This window comes from Heteronotia binoei, chromosome 19 (assembly GCF_032191835.1).
Source record: "Heteronotia binoei isolate CCM8104 ecotype False Entrance Well chromosome 19, APGP_CSIRO_Hbin_v1, whole genome shotgun sequence".
NCBI lineage: Eukaryota > Metazoa > Chordata > Lepidosauria > Squamata > Gekkonidae > Heteronotia > Heteronotia binoei.
In genome coordinates, this window is record NC_083241.1 from 34,220,767 (window position 1) to 34,241,524 (window position 20,758).

At 49.2% G+C, this 20,758-nt stretch overlaps 1 protein-coding gene across 1 annotated transcript in view; it reads left to right on the forward strand.

Moving 5' to 3' along the window:
- The window catches only part of ULK3 (unc-51 like kinase 3), a 46,766-nt gene extending 26,520 nt beyond the window's left edge, over positions 1–20,246 (forward strand). Inside the window, exons 11-16 of the mRNA XM_060260394.1 lie at positions 2,974–3,038; positions 4,769–4,847; positions 5,782–5,822; positions 7,367–7,414; positions 10,021–10,087; positions 19,935–20,246. Of these exons, the coding sequence (XP_060116377.1) occupies positions 2,974–3,038; positions 4,769–4,847; positions 5,782–5,822; positions 7,367–7,414; positions 10,021–10,087; positions 19,935–19,951 (317 nt within the window). The 3' untranslated portion in view covers positions 19,952–20,246. The remainder of the gene's footprint in view (positions 1–2,973; positions 3,039–4,768; positions 4,848–5,781; positions 5,823–7,366; positions 7,415–10,020; positions 10,088–19,934) is intronic.
- Positions 20,247–20,758: the final 512 nt, after the last annotated feature.

The window sequence follows — 20,758 nt, forward strand, 5'->3', positions numbered from 1 at the left end:
AGGAAAGTAAGATGTGGGGTAGAATGATGCTTTCATCTTAAGGTTTTTTATAAGCTATAGAAATAGTTCTACTACCATATGTTACTAATAAAATTGTTTATACAAAAGAACATAAGAGAAGCCATGTTGGATCAGGCCAGTGGCCATCCAGTCCAACACTCTGTGTCACATAAGAACATAAGAGAAGCCATGTTGGATCAGGCAAAATGCCCCTCCAGTCCAACACTCTGTGCCACATGAGAGAAGCCATGTTGGATCAGGCCAATGGCCCCTCCAGTCCAACACTCTGTGTCACATAAGAACATAATAATAATAATAATAACTTTTAATTTCTATCCCGCCCTCCCCGCCAAAGCAGGCTCAGGGCGGCTCACAACATAAAATACATTATACATCAGATTACATGAATTGCAAATAAAATCCAAGTTAAGACAAATTACAGGTTAAAATTTACAAATTACAATGGTGCTAAAACATTCGATCTTCAATAATTCCATAAAATTCAGTAACCAAGAGCAATTTTTTAGAGGCATTTCCTAGTTTATCATTGGTTGAAGGCTAGTTTATAGAGGTGGGTCTTACAGGCCCTGCGGAATTGTTCCAAACTCCGCAGGGCCCGCACCTCTACCGGGAGTTGATTCCACAGCAGTGGAGCAGCAATAGAGAAGGCCCTATCTCGGGTGGCCTTCAATCTGGCCTCCCTTGGCCCAGGGACGGTCAGCTGGTTTTTTCCAGCTGACCGCAATGCTAAGAGAAGCCATGTTGGATCAGGCCAGTGGCCCCTCCAGTCCAACACTCTGTGTCACACAGTGGCCAAAAAAACCCCCCAAGTGCCATCAGGAGGTTCACAAGTGAGGTTAGAAGCCCTTCCACTTTGCCCTCCACACAAGCACCAGAGCATCACTGCCCCAGACAGTTCCAATAATATGCCGTGGCTAATAGCCACCAATGGACCTCTGCTCCATATTTTTATCCAAACCCCTCTTGAAGCTGGCTATGCTTGTAGCCGCCGCCACCTCCTGTGGCAGTGAATTCCACATGTTAATCACCCTTTGGGTGAAGAAGGACTTCCTTTTATCCTTTCTAACCTGACTGTTCAGCAATTTCATCGAATGCCCACGAGTTCTCGTATTGTGAGAAAGGGAGAAAAGGACTTCTTTCTCTACTTTCTCCATCCCATGCATTATCTTGTAAACCTCTATCATGTCACCCCGCAGTCGAAGTTTCTCCAAGCTAAAGAGCCCCAAGCGTTTTAACCTTTCTTCATAGGGAACGTGTTCCAAACCTTTAATCATTCTAGTTGCCTTTTTCTGGACTTTTTCCAATACTATAATAAACAATAAGCAATATTAAAACAATAAAACAATCAAATAAAACTGCAACGGTGCTACTTCATCTATTCAGGCATGTGATGTAAGATTTTCCTTTCTCAACGCATACAGATCCTAGGCAGTTAGTACTGAAGCGCGATAGATCCCGATGCGGTGGCAGCCCTCTTCCCATTAGATGTTATATGCCATCCGAAACAGTTCAGCCTTGCAGGCCCTGTGGGACTGTGATAAGTCCCGCAGGGCCCAGGTGGCTTCTGGGAGGGTGTTCCGGAATATTGGGGCTGCAACCGAGAAGGCTCTTGCTCTGGTGGAAATAAGCCTAGCCTCTTTTAGCCCAGGGACACCCAAAAGATTTTAAGAACTTGATCGAAGTGCTCTCTGGAGAACATGGGATTATTGGTGATTGCATCACTTTTGTGAACTTTACCAGTTGGACTTCTGGCTTGGACTGCCCGTCTGGCTCTACGCCATATTTCTGTGCTTGCTTGTGACTTGTATTGAACTTCTGTAATGTGTATTAGTGTGACATTGTGGGTGTGTTAAGAGTTGCGATTTCTTTCAAAATGGTTTGGACGTTTATGCACAGTAGCTTTGGGGTTTTCTTCCTCCCCAGCCCCTCCGCATGTCTCACTTTTGTTACCATTAACGGGAGTAGACAGAGGAGGCATATTACGCCCATTCTGCAGACGCTGCGTCAGCTCCATCTTTGAAAGCTCTTTACTCCTGTAGCCACCACTGCATCCTCTGGCAGCGAATTCCACATTTTACTATCACTTTCTGTCTAAAGCAGTCTTTCCTTTTGTCCGTCCTGAACCTACTGCCCATCAGCTTAGAGGATGAGGCTTTCATAAGAACATAAGAAGAGCCTTGCTGGATCAGACCATAGTCCTCAGTTTTATGACAGTGTGTGTGTGGGGGGGGGGTGCCTGGTATTCAGGGGTGGAATTCTAGCAGGGGCTCCTTTGCATATTAGGCCACACACCCCTGATGGAGCCAACCCTCCAAAAGCTTACAGGGCTCTTAGTACAGGGTCCAGAGAGAATTCTAGCAGGGGCTCCTTTGCATATGAGGCCATACCCCCCTGATGGAGCCAACCCTCCAAGAGCTTACAGGGCTCTTAGTACAGAGTCCAGAGATAGAATTCTAGCAGGGGCTCCTTTGCATATTAGGCCACACCCCCCTGATGGAGCCAACCCTCCAAGAGCTTACAGGGCTCTTAGTACAGGGTCCAGAGATAGAATTCTAGCAGGGGCTCCTTTGCATATTAGGCCACACCCCCCTGATGGAGCCAACCCTCCAAGAGCTTACAGGGCTCTTAGTACAGGGCCCAGAGATAGAATTCTAGCAGGGGCTCCTTTGCATATTAGGCTACACCCCCTCGATGTAGCCAATCCTCCAAGATCTTACAAGGCTATTTTTTTGTAAGCTCTTGGAGGATTGGCTACATCGGGGGGGGGGGGGGAGGTGTAGCCTAATATGCAAATGCGCTGCTGCTAGAATTCCACCCCTGCTGGTATTGATTCAGGCTCTGGGAGGGGGGGAAAGGGCGGCAAATAGGACACACAGACCTCATCAGTGTGTGAAGCTGTTGTGTTTCTGTCCTTTGCTGGCTGGCTCACGCTCACGTTCAATTTTGTTGCAGAAATGTCAAAGAACAAACCTCGTCTTTATGCGGCGTTGGAAGTTGCGGCGGTGGCCGTGGCCAAGGTGAGCTGCTTGGGAGGGAGGGCGACCATCAGAGGTGCATAGCCAACCCCCCCTGGATGTCACAGTGTGGGATTTCCATGTTTCCCCCTTCTGTTACAGCCCTTGAGAATCTTGGTCCAGGGGTGTGTGTCAGTGGTCCCCTGAGGGGACAGCATAGGGGGCAAAGTAGGGGTGTGTAGCGGGGCACAACAATTTCCTCCACACATTTAGGGGAGGGACGGTGGCTCAGTGGGAGAGCATCTGCTTGGGAAGCAGAAGGTCCCAGGTTCAATCCCCGGCATCTCCAACTAAAAAAGGGTCCAGGCAAATAGGTGTGAAAAACCTCAGCTTGAGCCCCTGGAGAGCCGCTGCCAGTCTGAGCAGACAATACTGACTTTGAGGGACCCAGGATCTGATTCAGTAGAAGGCGGCTTCATACATTCATATGTTCATCCCACAAACAGCCAGCATTATGTAATGGTTGAAATGTCAGACTAGGATGTGAGAGATACGGGTTCAAATCCCTGCTCTGCCGGGGAAGTTTGCTGGGTGAATTTGGGCCTGTTTGTGTTTGGTTTCCCGAGCCCCGGCAGCGTTTGAAATCCACTAGCGGAGCCAGGAATCGGTGCCAGGGGCGGGAAGGTGCCTGATGCCTCTCTGTCCCCGCACGCGACTTCTGCAGTACTTCATGGGAGGTTTCTGAAGATCCCTTATATGCTGAATGTGGAAGAAAGGAAGCAGAAAGTATTGAGCAGGTTCTTCTGTATTGTGATCATTACTCTGACATTTGTGTTAAGCGTTTAGATCGGTTGCTAGTGGATTTAATAGGCCAGTCTGATAGCTATAAGTCCCTTTTTCTTCTTTCCTCGAAAAATGCTGTAACTATTGAGATGGTGGCAATTTTTTTGTACCCGGCTTCAAAAAGGTGCAATTTGCGTTAATTATAGTAAGTACCCCTTTCGTCCTGTATACTTCTTAGTGCGTTATCTATTTATTTATCAGATTTCTATCCTGCCCTCCCCCAATAGGCTCAGGGTGGCGAACACCAGTTTGAAAACACTAGCAATTTGCAAACATTTTAAAATTAGATATATAAAAACATTTCCGTATATATATTAAAAATCCGAGATGGCAAGCTTCTGGTTTCCATTATATCAATTCAGTGAGATTGTCGATGCTGAAGGTAATAGCCAATAAAGGTGGTGGTGGTTGTTGGCGCTACTTCTGGGAAGGAACTATTTTTAATCCGGATCCATCTGGTCCTCTCCTCTGGATCTGTCTTGCGTCGGTTGCGTTTCGCCGCCACTGTCTCTGGGAGAAGCACTTCCATTCCCGGCTGTGCCAGAACATAAGAACGTAAGAGAAGCCATGTTGGATCAGGCCAGTGGCCCATCCAGTCCAACACTCTGTGTCACATAAGAACATCAGAGAAGCCATGTTGGATCAGACCAGTGGCCCCTTTGGTCCAATACTGTGTCACATAGGAACATAAGAGAAGCCATGTTGGATCAGGCCAGTGGCCCACCCAGTCCAACACTCTGTGTCACACAGTGGCCAAAAAAATTATACACACACACACACACACACTGTGGCTAATAGCCACTGATGGACCTCTGCTCCATATTTTTTATCTAACCCCCTCTTGAAGCTGGCTATGCTTGTAGCTGCCACCACCTCCTGTGGCAGTGAATTCCACATGTTAATCACCCTTTGGGTGAAGAAGTACCTCCTTTTATCTGTCTCTGTTCCAGGAGGAGGAAGGCAGCGACGACGGCGAAACGCTCGAGTTGTACCAGCAGAGCCTGGGGGAGCTCTTGCTTATGTTAGCAGGTAAGGGGCAGCTTGCCCAGTGAGGCTGGGCAGAGTTGGCAGGCGGGCGGGTTCAGTAGATACAGGCTGATCAGTAGATATTGCAGACAGACGGCCGCAGCTGGGCGTCTCCCTCTTCCCTCGTTTGCAAGTTTCCTGGCTTGTGGCTCTCAAAGACAGATCTTTGGGCTAAGTGCACTTTTGGGGTCTGAAGTGCTGTTGCCACCCTCCAGGTGGGGGTTGGAGCTCTCCTGGGATTACAGTCAATTTACAGGTGCCGTAAATCAGAGCCAGTTTGGTGTAGTGGTTAAGTGCATGGACTCTTATCTGGGAGAACCGGATTTGATTCCCCATTTCCCAGGTTTGATTCCCCACACCTCCTCGTGCACCTGCTGAGGTGACTTTGGATCAGTTACAAGTTCTCACAGAGCAGTTTCTGTCAGGGCTCTCATAGCTCCACCTACCTTTTGAATTCCTTGTCGTTTTGGTGTAGCGGTTAAGTGTGTGGACCCTTATCCGGGAGAACCAAGTTTGATTCCGCACTCCTCCATTTGCAGCTGCTGATGTGACCTTGGATCAGTCACAAGTTCTTGCAGAGGTGTTCCTCTCAAGAGCAGTTTCTGTCAGAGCTCTCTCAGCCCCACCTGCTTCACAGGGTTTCTGTGATGGGGAGGGGAAGGGAAAGGAGATTGTAAGCCACACTGAGGCGCCTTCGGGTAGTCAGGGGCAGGGTAGAAATCCAGTCTCTTCTTCTTCTGGAAGATAGGGATGCTTTGGAGAGTGGACTCTATAGCATCACATCCCTTCTGATCTCCCTTTTATCCCTAAACTCCACCCTCACCAAGTCTCCCCCCCACCAAAAAAAAAAAATCTCTAGGAATTCCCAACCTGGAGCTGGCAAAACTGTGCATCGTATGAATTCCTTCTGTCTAACGTTCTCGTTTTTTGCCTCCAGCTGAGCCTGCGGGGAGAAGAAGGGAGCTGTTGCACGCAGAGGTAGGAGCCCAATTTGTCTCTTGAACTGTTCTTGGTGCCTGGTTGGAAAGAAAACCGTCAGTTTTTTTTTAAAAAAAAATAGTATTCTTAGTTTTACTCCAATCGGCATTGGAGTGGATTTGAAAATCAATAACCAATGTTGGTCTTTTTAGAGAGCTAGTCCTAGACAGCCCAGGCTAGCCTGATCGCTTCAGATCTCAGGAGCTAAATAAGCCAGTTTTTCGATGGGAGTCCACCCAGGAAGTCCAGGGTGGCTGTGCAGAGGCAGGCAATGGCACCGTCCCTGGGGAGGGACAGTGGCTCCGTGGTAGAGCATCTGCTTGGGAAGCAGAAGGTCCCAGGTTCAATCCCTGGCATCTCCAGGCAAATAGGTGTGAAAAAGCTCAGCTTGAGACCCTGGAGAGCCGCTGCCAGTCTGAGAAGACAATACTGACTTTGATGGACAGAGGGTCTGATTCAGTAGAAGGCAACTTCATATGTTCATATGTTCAATGGCAAACCACCCCGCTCTGACCTGGGTGGCCCAGGCTAGCTCAATCTTGCCAGATCTCAGAAGCTAAGCAGGGTTGGCCCTGGTTAGTACTTGGATGGGAGACCAGCAAGGAAGTCCAGGGTTGCTACGCAGAGGCAGGCAATGGCAAACCACCTCTGAACGCCTCTTGCCTTGAAAACCCTACAGGGTCACCGTAAGTCAGCTGTGTCTTGATGGCAACTTCCCACTGCCACAGAAGTCAACAGCTGTTGAATAATGTTTGCTAAATACTGGAAGAAGGTGGAGGTTCCATCAAAAGAAGAACTGCTGGAAAAAAGTTTGAACTAGCAGAAATGGACAATTTGACAGATACGCTGAAAGGAAGCTCATTTCAAGTATCAAAAGAACTTTGGTTTTCGCTCCACGAATGGTTCAGAAAAGAATATGGAATGTAGAACCGTATAGATTAGTAATCTGTATAGTAATAGGATGATAGTCGTTATATTGCTAGAAATGTTCTCCTTTTTGATGTTAGATTAGGTGGAAGAATAACAAAACTTACGATAATTGAGCTGTATATGCTGAGGCTAAGTAAGAGCATCATACAAAGAAATTGCAATTAGTAGAAATGTATAAACCAGGGGTGGCTAACGGTAGCTCTCCAGATGTTTTTTGCCTACAACTCCCATCAGCCCCAGGCATTGGCCATGCTGGCTGGGGCTGATGGGAGTTGTAGGCAAAAACATCTGGAGAGCTACCGTTGGCCACCCCTGGCTATGGATTTTATTATACCCCTTGTATGTTTTCCCTCCCTTTACCCTGTTAGTGTAGGTATTGTTGTTGGGTTGTTGTTTTTTTCTCCTTTGTTTTCTCCTTTGTTTTCTCCTTGAAACCCAATAAATATTGTTATACAGAAATCAACAACTATCACTTCTCTCCACCCCCCAAAACCCACATTTTGCATTTTAACCTAGAAGGCTTGGTAACCCTTGCTCACCCCGCCCTGGGTCCCTCTAGATTTGTCTTTTTCCTCATGAACCGATGCAAATTACAACTGGTTTTGTGTTGGCAGATCCAGTCGCTGATGGGGCGAGCGGAATACCTAAAAGAACAGATAAAGGTACAGAAGAACAGACACCGCAAAGGCAGGGCAGGCTAATTCTGGCACTTGGCTACTGCAACACATGGGCTGCCAATTAAAGCCAAGCATAGTCGGCTTGTGGAACTCACTGCCACAAGATGCGGCCACAGCTGCTGGCTTAGATGGATATAGAATGGGGTTGGACAGATTTATCGTCAGCCTGTGGCTGGCTTTTGGGCATGATACCTCAGTTCGATCTGTGGGGTCGAAAGGAGGACACCTCTGGTTGTCAGATGCTGGGGCAATGGCCTCATGTGGAGTGCTGTTGTATATGGGTGTAACTTGTGTACTTCCCTTGGACAACTGACTGTCCCCTGTTGGAAACAGGATGCTGGACTGGATGAACCTTTGACCTGATTCCAGCATGGCTGCTCATGTGTTCCTTTGTATGTGCCTGGATATTCTGTGGAGTTACAGGAAGGAGTTGTTGGGGCCCAACCATGGAGAGGAAATAGGTATCATTTATAGGGGTCCAGATGGTTGAGTGGATTTTGGTCTGGCCCAGGGCCTTTTTTGTAGCAGGAGCTCCTTTGCATATTAGGCCCCACACCCCTGATGTAGCCAATCCTCCAAGAGCTTACAGGGCTCTTTGTACAGGGCTGACTGTAAGCTCTTAGAGGACTGGCTACCTCAGCGACGTGTGGCCTAATATGCAAAGAAGTTCCTGCTACAAAGAAAAGCCCTGGTCTGGGCGACAGACCTCTTACCATAATATGATCTGTTTCTTTTGTCTGAAAGAACAACAGGGAAATGCGTTTTTCATGGCTCGTAAATGGGATCGTTGGCATCCATGTTATCAGCTTGTAGGAGGCCCAGAGAAATGATACTTGGGCTTAGCTGGGGTGAGAAAATAATGGGATAATAGCAAAAAAAAAGAATTATCTGAGATATTATGGGGTGTTAGGCATGCCTGTCAGTGGGACAGAGCGCAAGAGCATCCAGTCAAAGATTGGAAGGTGGTCAAGCAATGACTGATCCCTCTTCTTCTCTTGGGGCTCTTTAGCTTGGAGAAATGTCAACTGAGGGGTGACATGACAGAGGTTTACAAGATTATGCCTGGGACAGAGAAGGCAGAGAAAAAAGGACTTTTCTCCCTTTCTCACAATACAAGAACTTGTGGACACACGCAATGAAATTGCTGAGCAGTCAGGTTAGAACAGAGAAAGGGAAGTATTTCTTCATGCAAAGGGTGATTAACACGTGGAATTCACTGCCACAGGAGGTTCTGGAGGCTACAAGCATAGACAGCTTCAAGAGGGGATTGGATAAACATATGGAGCAGGGGTCCATCAGTGGCTATCAGCCGCAAAGTATAAATGGAACTCTCTGTCTGGGGCAAGTGATGCTCTGTGTTCTCGGTGCTTGGAGGGGGAGATAGCAGGGGAGCTTCTAGTGTCCCGGCCCCACTGATGGCGCCTGGTTTTTTTGGCCACTGTGTGACACAGAGTGTTGGACTGGATGGGCCATTGGCCTGATCCAACATGGCTTCTCTTATGTTCTTCTGTGACACAGAGTGTTGGACTGGAGGGGCCATTGGCCTGATCCAACATGGCTTCTCTTATGTTCTTCTGTGACACAGAGTGTTGGACTGGATGGGCCATTGGCCTGATCCAACATGGCTTCTCTTATGTTCTTCTGTGACACAGAGTGTTGGACTGGAGGGGCCATTGGCCTGATCCAACATGGCTTCTCTTATGTTCTTCTGTGACACAGAGTGTTGGACTGGATGGGCCATTGGCATGATCCAACATGGCTTCTCTTATGTTCTTATGTGACACAGAGTGTTGGACTGGAGGGGCCATTGGCCTGATCCAGCATGGCTTCTCTTATGTTCTTCTGTGACACAGAGTGTTGGACTGGATGGGCCATTGGCCTGATCCAACATGGCTTCTCTTATGTTCTTCTGTGACACAGAGTGTTGGACTGGAGGGGCCATTGGCCTGATCCAGCATGGCTTCTCTTATGTTCTTCTGTGACACAGAGTGTTGGACTGGAGGGGCCATTGGCCTGATCCAACATGGCTTCTCTTATGTTCTTCTGTGACACAGAGTGTTGGACTGGATGGGCCATTGGCCTGATCCAACATGGCTTCTCTTATGTTCTTCTGTGACACAGAGTGTTGGACTGGAGGGGCCATTGGCCTGATCCAGCATGGCTTCTCTTATGTTCTTCTGTGACACATAGTGTTGGACTGGAGGGGCCATTGGCCTGATCCAACATGGCTTCTCTTATGTTCTTATGTGACACAGAGTGTTGGACTGGAGGGACCACTGGCCTGATCCAACATGGCTTCTCTGATGTTCTTCTGTGACACAGAGTGTTGGACTGGATGGGCCATTGGCCTGATCCAGCATGGCTTCTCTTATGTTCTTCTGTGACACATAGTGTTGGACTGGAGGGGCCATTGGCCTGATCCAACATGGCTTCTCTTATGTTCTTCTGTGACACAGAGTGTTGGACTGGAGGGACCACTGGCCTGATCCAACATGGCTTCTCTGATGTTCTTATGTGACACAGAGTGTTGGACTGGAGGGGCCATTGGCATGATCCAACATGGCTTCTCGTATGTTCTTATGTTCTCCCAGATGAAGGAGTCGCGATTGGAAGCCGAGGCCATGGGCAAGGAGGGCCTGCCAGACTCTGTGCGGAGCTGTGAGTGTGAAGCTCGTGATGATCCACGTTTGCTGCTTACTGTTCACTTCCCGCTTTGCATGAATGCATAGGGTTAAGGTCAGGGCAAGAGCGACTCTTTAACTTCCGGGAAAACTTCCCAGAGGGCCATCAGTGGTCAGGAATAAGCCAAACTGAGCCCGAATAGTACCCGCTGTGCCACGCAGGCAGCTCAGCTCAGGCCTGGAAAGCGTCCTCATGGGAAGAGTGGATGGATAAGGCCACAGCCTCGTGTTATCGTCATCCCCAGAGTCCCAAGCCAAGTGGTCCTCCAGGGGAGGCCAAACTTGCTTAACATAAGAGCCGCACAGAACAAACATCAGATATCTGAGAGCCACAAGACAAGAACGTCAGATGTTTGAGAGCTGCAAATAGATGGGAGATGGAGAGGTGGGAAGAAAGCACCTTTAAATGCATTCTGTAAGCTGCTGGTTTGGCTTGGAGAAGTGATTTAAAGAGACGAATGCCTCTGGCGGTAGGGGCCTCGAGAGCCACACAATAGATGTGAAAGAGCCACACGTGGCTCCCGAGCCACAGTTCAGCCACCCCTCCTCTAGGGCTTGCTCCTAAGACATCTTGACAGCCCGGTCCATCCCTCAATTGCTCAAGTCTGTTCCTTGGAGTATTTTTTTTAATCCTATCTGAATATTCTTCCTCATCCTCCCTTCTCAGGACTCATAACCAGGACTTTTTTTGTAGCAGGAACTCATTTGCATATTCAGCCACACACCCCTGATGTAGCCAATCCTCCTGGAGCTTACAGTAGGTCCTGTACAAAGAGCCCTGTCAGCTTGGTGTATTGGTTAAGTGCGGGGAGTCTTATCTGGGAGAACCATGTTTGATTCCCCACTCCTCCTCTTGCAGCTGCTGGGATGGCCTTGGGTCAGCCATAGCTCTTGCAGGAGTTGTCTTTGAAAGGGCAGCTGCTGCAAGAGCTCTCTTAGCCCCATCTACCTCACAGGGTATCTATCTTGGGGGAGGAAGATAAAAGAGATTGTGAGCCGCTCTGAGACTCTGAGATTCAGAGTGTGTGTGTGGGGGGTGGGGGGGTGGGGTGGGATATAAATCCAATATCTTCGTCTCTCTCGGAGCAGTGGTACCCAACCTTTTTTGGCACCGGGGACAGTTTTTGTGGAAGACAATCTTTCCATGGACTGGTGGGGGTGGGGGGTGGGCGCGATGGTTTTTGTATGATACAATTGTGCACTTTATTTTGGTGTGGTGGTGAAGTGTGCGGACTCTTATCTGGGAGAACCGGGTTTGATTCCCCACTCCTGCACTTGCAGCTGCTGGAATGGCCTTGGGTCAGCCGTAGCTCTTGCAGAGCTGTCCTTGAAAGGGAGGTTTCTGTCAGAGCTCTCTCAACCCCCTACCACCTCACAAGGTGTCTGTTGTGGGGGAGGATGATAAAGGAGATTGTGAGATTCGGAGTGGAGGGCAGGATATAAATCCAGTGTCGTCGTCTTCTTATTACTTTGTAATATATCCTGAAATAATTATACAACTCATGGCCTGGTTGCTAACAGGCCACGGACCGGTCCAAGGCCCAGGGGTGGGAACCACCTGTCTTGGAGGGTTGGCTCCATCAGGGGGGTGTGGCCTAATATGGAAAGGAGCCCCTGTTAGAATTCTATCTCTGGACCCTGTACTAAGAGCCCTGTAAGCTCTTGGAGGGTTGGCTCCATCAGGGGTGTGTGGCCTAATATGCAAAGGAGCCCCTGCTAGAATTCTATCTCTGGGCCCTGTACTAAGAGCCCTGTAAGCTCTTGGAGGGTTGGCTCCATCAGGGGGGTGTGGCCTAATATGCAAAGGAGCCCCTGCTAGAATTCTATCTCTGGACCCTGTACTAAGAGCCCTGTAAGCTCTTGGAGGGTTGGCTCCATCAGGGGTGTGTGGCCTAATATGCAAAGGAGCCCCTGCTAGAATTCTATCTCTGGACTCTGTACTAAGAGCCCTGTAAGCTCTTGGAGGGTTGGCTCCATCAGGGGTGTGTGGCCTAATATGCAAAGGAGCCCCTGCTAGAATTCTATCTCTGGACCCTGTACTAAGAGCCCTGTAAGCTCTTGGAGGGTTGGCTCCATCAGGGGTGTGTGGCCTAATATGCAAAGGAGCCCCTGCTAGAATTCTATCTCTGGGCCCTGTACTAAGAGCCCTGTAAGCTCTTGGAGGGTTGGCTCCATCAGGGGTGTGTGGCCTAATATGCAAAGGAGCCCCTGCTAGAATTCTATCTCTGGACCCTGTACTGAGAGCCCTGTAAGCTCTTGGAGGGTTGGCTCCATCAGGGGTGTGTGGCCTAATATGCAAAGGAGCCCCTGCTAGAATTCTATCTCTGGACCCTGTACTAAGAGCCCTGTAAGCTCTTAGAGGATTGGCTCCATCAGGGGTGTGTGGCCTAATATGCAAAGGAGCCCCTGCTAGAATTCTGTCCCTGGACCCTGTACTAAGAGCACTGTAAGCTCTTGGAGGGTTGGCTCCATCAGGGGTGTGTGGCCTAATATGCAAAGGAGCCCCTGCTAGAATTCTATCTCTGGACCCTGTACTAAGAGCCCTGTAAGCTCTGGGAGGGTTGGCTCCATCAGGGGTGTGTGGCCTAATATGCAAAGGAGCCCCTGCTAGAATTCTATCTCTGGACCCTGTACTAAGAGCCCTGGAAGCTCTTGGAGGGTTGGCTCCATCAGGGGTGTGTGGCCTAATATACAAAGGAGCCCCTGCTAGAATTCTGTCCCTGGACCCTGTACTAAGAGCCTTGTAAGCTCTTGGAGGGTTGGCTCCATCAGGGGTGTGTGGCCTAATATGCAAAGGAGCTCCTGCTACCAAAAAAGCCCTGCCCGTAACGTCACCTAATGCTTCTCACTATCTCACTTACCTGCCTGAGTGAGCAAAGGTTGTTAGAGTCAGCTGCTGTCAGCAAAGGGAGAGGAGAGTGAGCGGCGAGGGCCAGTCCTAGCTGTAGGAGTGGCTCGTTACTGTGCGCAAACGAGTGAAGCAAAAAAAAATATGAATGCCTGCCCCAGCTGCCGTTTGCGTGCCTCCACCTCGCACCCTGTCACAGCTACACCTGGGCAGCTTGCCGAGGGCTCCCCCGAAGCTGGAACCAGTCTGACGGTGCAAACGCAGACGCGTTTCTCCTTGTCGGAAGGAAATTAGGTCAGCTGCAGCTTTGCGTCCGTGTGCAAATAATATTCATCCTAAGCCTCTCTGAGTGTTGGCTTGTTTCTGGCGAGCGCGAGTCCCTCTTAAAGAGAGAATGAAGGAGGACCTCCTTTGGACAGAAATGCTTCCTTTTTAGAACCGTGACGATGGAACGGAAGAGAGAAACCCCTGTTTAGAGGGGGGGGTGATGCAGGTGATAATTCAGGTGATGTAGGATAATTCAGCCCATCCCTTCTGAGCGCAGGTTCTACAAGATAGGGGAAGTCTCAGAGCGGCTCACAATCTCCTTTACCTTCCTCCCCCCACAACAGACGCCCTGTGAGGTGTGTGGGGCTGAGAGGACTCTCACAGCAGCTGCCCTTTCAAGGACAACCTCTGCCAGAGCTATGGCTGACCCAAGGCCATTCTAGCAGGTGCAAGTGGAGGAATGGGGAATCAAACCCGGTTCTCCCAGATAAGAGTCCGCACACTTAACCACTACACCAAACTGGCTCTCCAGAGGGGCTGCCCTGGGCAGCCGCTTATCTCTGTCCCTTAAAGAGAGGATTGGATAAAAATATAGAGAAGTCTTATCAGTGGCTATTAGCCACAGTGTATGTATATGTGTGTATGTATGTATATATATATATACACACACAGATATATTGGCCACTGTGTGACACAGAGTGTTGGACTGGAGGGGCCATTGGCCTAATCCAACATGGCTTCTCTTATGTTCTTATGTGACACAGAGTGTTGGACTGGAGGGGCCATTGGCCTGATCCAACATGGCTTCTCTTATGTTCTTATGTGACATAGAGTGTTGGACTGGATGGGCCATTGGCCTGATCCAACATGGCTTCTCTTATGTTCTTATGTGACACAGAGTGTTGGACTGGAGGGGCCATTGGCCTGATCCAACATGGCTTCTCTTATGTGTTTCACCTGTGAATTGTAATAAACTGCCATGTGGACCCTAGTTTCTGACAACAGCAACTATAATAATACAATAAGATGATATTGGATTAATATCCCATCATATACTCTCAATCTCAAAGTCTTAGAGTGGTCATAAGAACATAAGAGAAGCCATGTTAGATCAGGCCAATGGCCCATCCAGTCCAACACTTTGTGTCACACAGTGGCTAAAAAAAATTATATATATATATATACACACACATTATTATAAATTATATATATAGACACACACATATACACACTGTGGCTAATAGCCACTGATGGACCTCTGCTCCATATTTTTATCTAACCCTCTCTTGAAGGTGGCTATGCTTGTTGCTGCCACCACCTCCTGTGGCAGTGAATCTCCTTTCACAATCTCCTTTCCCTTCCTCCCCCACAACAGACACCCTGTGAGGTGGGTGGGGCTGAGAGAGCTCCCCCAGAAGCTGCCCTTTCAAAGACAACTCCTGCGAGAGCCAGGGCTTTTTTTGTAGCAGGAACTCCTTTGCATATTAGGCCACACACCCCTGATGTAGCCAATCCTCCAAGCGCTTGCAGTACGCCCTGCAGTAAGAGCCCTGTAAGCTCTTGGAGGATTGGCTACTTCAGAGGGATGTGGCCCAATATGCAAAGGAGTTCCTGCTACAAAAAGAGCCCTGGAGAGCTATGGCTAACCCAAGGCCGTTCCAGCGGCTGCAAGTGGAGAAGTTGGAAATCAAACCCAGTTCTCCTAGATAAGAGTTCCTACACTTAACCTCTACACCACACAGCAGAGCAGGAGGGAAAAAGGAAGGAGCAAGATCTGCTAGATAAGCCAACTCTTCATGCCAAATGAGCTTGATGATATTGGATTTATATCCCGCCCTCCGCTCCAAAGAGTCTCAGAGCGGCTCACAATCTCCTTTACCTTCCTCCCCCACAACAGACACCCTGTGAGGTAGATGAAGATATTGGATTTATATCCCGCCCTCCACTCCAAAGAGTCTCAGAGCAGCTCACAATCTCCTTTAGCTTCCTCCCCCACAACAGACACCCTGTGAGGTAGATGAAGATATTGGATTTATATCCCGCCCTCCACTCCGAAGAGTCTCAGAGCGGCTCACAATCTCCTTTCCCTTCCTCCCCCACAACAGACACCCTGTGAGGTAGATGAAGATATTGGATTTATATCCCGCCCTCCACTCCAAAGAGTCTCAGAGCAGCTCACAATCTCCTTTAGCTTCCTCCCCCACAACAGACACCCTGTGAGGTAGATGAAGATATTGGATTTATATCCCGCCCTCCACTCCAAAGAGTCTCAGAGCGGCTCACAATCTCCTTTCCCTTCCTCCCCCACAACAGACACCCTGTACATAGGTGAGGCTGCGAGGGCTCTCACAGAAGCTGCCCTTTCAAGGACAACTCCTGCGAGAGCTCTGGCTGACCCAAGGCCATTCCAGCAGCTGCAAGTGGAGGAGTGGAGAACCTGGTTCTCCCAGATAAGAGTCTGCACACTTAACCACTACACCAAACTGGCTCTCTTTCAGCAAGGAAGGTCAGGGGACCAGATGTCCTAAGGCAGGGGTGGCCAGTGGTAGATTTCCAATTTATTTTTTTGTCCCATGTTTTTGCCTACAACTCCCGTCAGCCCCAGCCAGCATGGCCAATGGCTGGGGCTGATGGGCGTTGTAGGCAAAAAACATCTGGAGAGCTACTGTTGGCCACCCCTGCCCCTAAGGCTTGACAGACCACAGGGGAAACCTCCCTGGGCTTCGTGGGGGTGGGCAGATGTCCAAAAGGGTCAAGAGAAGCCATCCTTTTATGGGGCAGAGATGTTACTTGTTCTGGCAATGTTGATCTGGATGTAGCTCAGGGAGGAGGACTTGGCCCTTACCTAGAAAGGGTCTTTCTAGCTAGACTCCCGCCCTGAATTCAGACCTCTGTTATCGAAAGGGTGTTTCTCAGGGGTCATTTCGTGGGAAAAGAGGTGCTGGAGCTATTTAGCACAACTCATTTGCACATGCCACACCCCCCCCCCCTGACATCACCGGAAGGTGGACTAAGCCATATCAGTTCTACCTTAAAATGCCTCTTGAATGATAATTGTCCTAAGACAACCTTACTCCCATCATACTTTTTAAATGACTTTCTCCTATGTGGCCACAGTGGCATGATGAAGATTTCCATCTGTCTGCTTGGTTCCTCCCCCCTCCCCATTTTTTGTGTGTGTGGGGGAATATTAGAAAGTTTGTCAACTCTTAAAAGTTCAGCAAAATTCTCACGGGGGATTTAAACAATGGAGCCCTGAAGCAGGTATTTTGGGGGCGGGTGGGTAAGAAAGAAAGAGCTCAATAAAATTTAGAGGTTCTGGAGCACTGCTCCTGTTGCTCTCCTGTCCAAAATGTGGCCTGGCATTTCTACTGGGGTCCAGCGACATGGCCAGGAGCTGAGGATGTTGTGTGTGGTTCTCCCTTCTCTGTTTTATCTGTTTTATTGGTACTCGGGTCTCCCTTAGACCGATAATTTATCACACTGGCAGTTACTCAGCATCACACTGATTCTCTGCCAATGCGCAGGGAAGTGATTTTAGGCCACTGGGAAGATCACCGTTGCTTTTCCAGATTGCAAGAATGCTGAGTTTGTCCTATGGGCTCAGTTCATCTGTCCCTCCAGCTTAGCTTTACAATGGGAGGAAAAGAGGTTAGAGGCTGCCGGACGGAGCGCGGGCAGGGAGTTTTGCGGCAGGACGGGATTATGTTAGGAACAGATGCAGCACCCTCGTGGCGCCAGGGTTTAATTCATTTTTTTTAAAATTACGTTTTCATTTGCAACGGAGGGGTAGCGAAGGCTGGGAGTCTGCAAACGTCTCTCCGGAGAGCGTGTTTTTATGGATGCCGGTTATTGTTTTAATCCTTCCATCTTCCCTCGAGATAAGCTCTTTGGCCCGGAAAAGTCAAATGAGGTGGCGGCGGGATTCCGGCAGCCCTTGGGCCCAGAGTCACGGAGCGGGCTTTCTCCCGCGCCCTCTGACTTAATAATTCTCCCGAATTTAACGGGGCTTGGTTGCCAAGTGGCTCTGCGCCCATGACACCTCGCGCCGGGGCCAGATCGCCTCAGGGTTATCTTTGTGCCTTCCCCCGTTCTGAACGAGGACCGGAATCAGGCATCTGCGTTCTTTTTTAAAATAACGATTGCCATGACCTGGTTTAAAATCGTTATTTTCCCACTGGCTGGGAACCTGACGTTGGAGCTCATGAAACATGAAGCCGCCTCATCTCGAATCAAATAATAGGTCCATCACAGTCAGTATTGTTTACTCAGATGGGCAGCGACTCTCTTAAGGTCTCAGGCGGAGATCTTACACTTCACCTTGTACCTGATCATTTTAACAAAAGATGTCAGGGATTGAACCCGGCGCCTTCTGCATGCCGAGCAGATGATCTCCAATTGAGTCACAGCCTCATCTCCCACCCTTCGCTCTGAATCTTGGAGTCTCAGAGCGGCTCACAATTTCCTTTACCTTCTTCATCCCCCCACATCAGACACCCTGTGAGGTGGGTGGGGCTGGAGAAGGCTCTCACAGCAGCTGCCCTTTCAAGGACAACCTCTGCCAGAGCTCTGGCTGACCCAAGGCCATTCCAGCAGGTGCAAGTGGAGGAGTGGGGAATCAAACCCGGTTCTCCCGGGTAAGAGTCCGCGCACTTAACCGCTACACCAGACTGAGACGTGGCTCCTCCCCTAATCCATGGGTTGTCGATGCAGACCAACATGGCTGCCCACCTGAATTTCCTTCTCAGGGGAACTGTGTGGGTAAAACCGAGTAGAGAAGGGATCTCATTCCACAGATGAGCTCCCAAGAGGAAGGATCGGATTAAAAAGTTGATTCCATGAATAGACAAACCCTGACTCTTTCTAAGCAAGACAGGTATTCTCCTCACCATATAGTGGGGATCACGCTTGTATGTAAGTGTGGTGTTTAAATGCAGAAGCTGAAATTTTTGCAGCAGGAAGGTGAGGGGAGTCGTCCATGCAAACCCAGTGTGTGATTAACACTTTGACTCTAGACTCTTCAGAACAGGGGTCCCCAACTTTTTGAGCCTCTGGGAACCTTTGGAAGGCTGACACAGCGTGGTGAGCATGACTTCAAAATGGCCGCCTCTGGGGGTGGAGCCAACCTCAGGAAGTGAAACCAACCTTAAAATGGCTGCCCCTGGAGGTGGAGCCTCAGAATGACAAGAAACGAGGTTCTGCAAAAACATAATAGTATTAACCCTTCAACGTTTCAGGAGGAATCTCTGACTAACAGGGTGCCTTTTAAAACCAACATGATGGAAAATATTTTCTGTCCATAAAGCTTATCAGCCACACAGTGAAGTCTACGTTAGAGATTAAGCTGTGACTCAATGGGAGATCCTCTCCTTGGCATGCAGAAGGTCCCAGGTTCAATCCCCAGCATCTCCAGTTAAAAGGGCCAGGCAGGAGGTGATGGGAAAGACCTCAACCTGAGACCATGGAGAACTGCTGCCAGTCTTGGTAGATCGTACTGACCTTGATGGACCTACGGTCTGATTCAGTAGAAGGCAGCTTCACATGAATAAAGGGGGTTTTTTGGTAGCAGGAACTCCTTTGCATATTAGGCCACACCTCCCTGATGTAGCCAATCCTCCAAGAGCTTACGGGGCTCTTAGTAAAGGGCCTACTGTAAGCTCCAGGGGGATTGGCTACATAGGGGGTGTGGCCTAATCAGGGCTTTTTTTGTAGCAGGAACTCCTATGCATATTAGGCCACGCACCCGTGATGTAGCCAGTTCTCCTGGAGCTTACAGTAAGCCCTGTAAGAAGAGCCCTGTAAGCTCTTGGAGGATTGGCTACACCAGGGGTGTGTGGCCTAATATGCAAAGGAGCCCCTGCTAGAATTCTATCTCTGGACCCTGTACTAAGAGCCCTGGAAGCTCTTGGAGGGTTGGCTCCATCAGGGGTGTGTGGCCTAATATGCAAAGGAGCCCCTGCTAGAATTCTATCTCTGGACCCTGTACTAAGAGCCCTGTAAGCTCTTGGAGGGTTGGCTCCATCAGGGGTGTGTGGCCTAATATGCAAAGGAGCCCCTGCTAGAATTCTATCTCTGGACCCTGTACTAAGAGCCCTGGAAGCTCTTGGAGGGTTGGCTCCATCAGGGGTGTGTGGCCTAATATGCAAAGGAGCCCCTGCTAGAATTCTATCTCTGGACCCTGTACTAAGAGCCCTGGAAGCTCTTGGAGGGTTGGCTCCATCAGGGGGTGTGGCCTAATATGCAAAGGAGCCCCTGCTAGAATTCTATCTCTGGACCCTGTACTAAGAACCCTGTAAGCTCTTGGAGGGTTGGCTCCATCAGGGGTGTGTGGCCTAATATGCAAAGGAGCCCCTGCTAGAATTCTATCTCTGGACCCTGTACTAAGAGCCTTGTAAGCTCTTGGAGGGTTGGCTCCATCAGGGGTGTGTGGCCTAATATGCAAAGAAGTTCCTGCTACCAAAAAAGGCCCTGCTACATGCATGTGTTCACATACTACGGTGGCATCAGGTACTGAACCAATTTTTAAAAATCTGCACAGCCAGTCAGAAGCCCTGCCGGGCAAAAACCCACCGGCTTGGTCCACTTTCTAAAAGCGCTTGGGGGGCCCTGGTTTAGAATGTCCGATTTGGGCTTTGTAAGGCAAATAATTATCATTTTGTTTTTTATGCAAGCCAAAAATGACTTTGAAAATTTGTCTTCTCTGTTCCAGCCTGTACTTTACAGTGACCCTGCATGCCTGGCTTCTCTCCTCTGGATTCAGTGCCTTGTCCGGCGAGCCACAGACAATCCTCCCACCCCGACACCGATCCGCAGCCGAGGCTGATGGGCATTTGTATGAAACTGCAGTTAATTTGTATACACACCGGGTGCCCTTACTGCACGCCCCGGGGTTGTAAAAACTTGTGTTTGCTTTTACGCGGGGAGAGCGTTATTTATTGATATACCCATCTGTTGTAAAAATTATTTTTTTTGTTGTGCGTTGTTGAACAAAAAACACGAAGCACTTGAGCTTAAATGCAAACCTTGCGTGAGACTGTGATTTAATTTAGCAGACTACAGCTAGTCCGGTTGTCTGAATAGCAGAGAATTTTTACCTTGGCACGCTTTGGTGCGCTACCTTCGGCCTTTTGGAGATACCCTTCTTTCCTTCTCTCTCCGTGCCTTTGCCCATATTATACAGGGAAAGTAGAGTCTATAGAACATGTTCCGCACTGCCCATTCTACAATGACATCTAACGTCAGTATATCACTCCAGTTCTCTTAACTATAGAAGAAGAAGACTGCAGATTTATACCAGCCCTTCTCTCTGAATCAGAGCGGCTTACAATCTCCTATATCTTCTCCCTCCACAACAGATACCCTGTGTGGTGGGTGGGGCTGAGAGGGCTCTCACAGCAGCTACCCTTTCAAGGACAACTCCTGCGATAGCTATGGCTGACCCAAGGCCATTCCAGCAACTGCAAGTGGAGGAGTGGGGAATCAAACTCGGTTCTCCCAGATAAGAGTCTGCACACTTCACCACTACACCATATC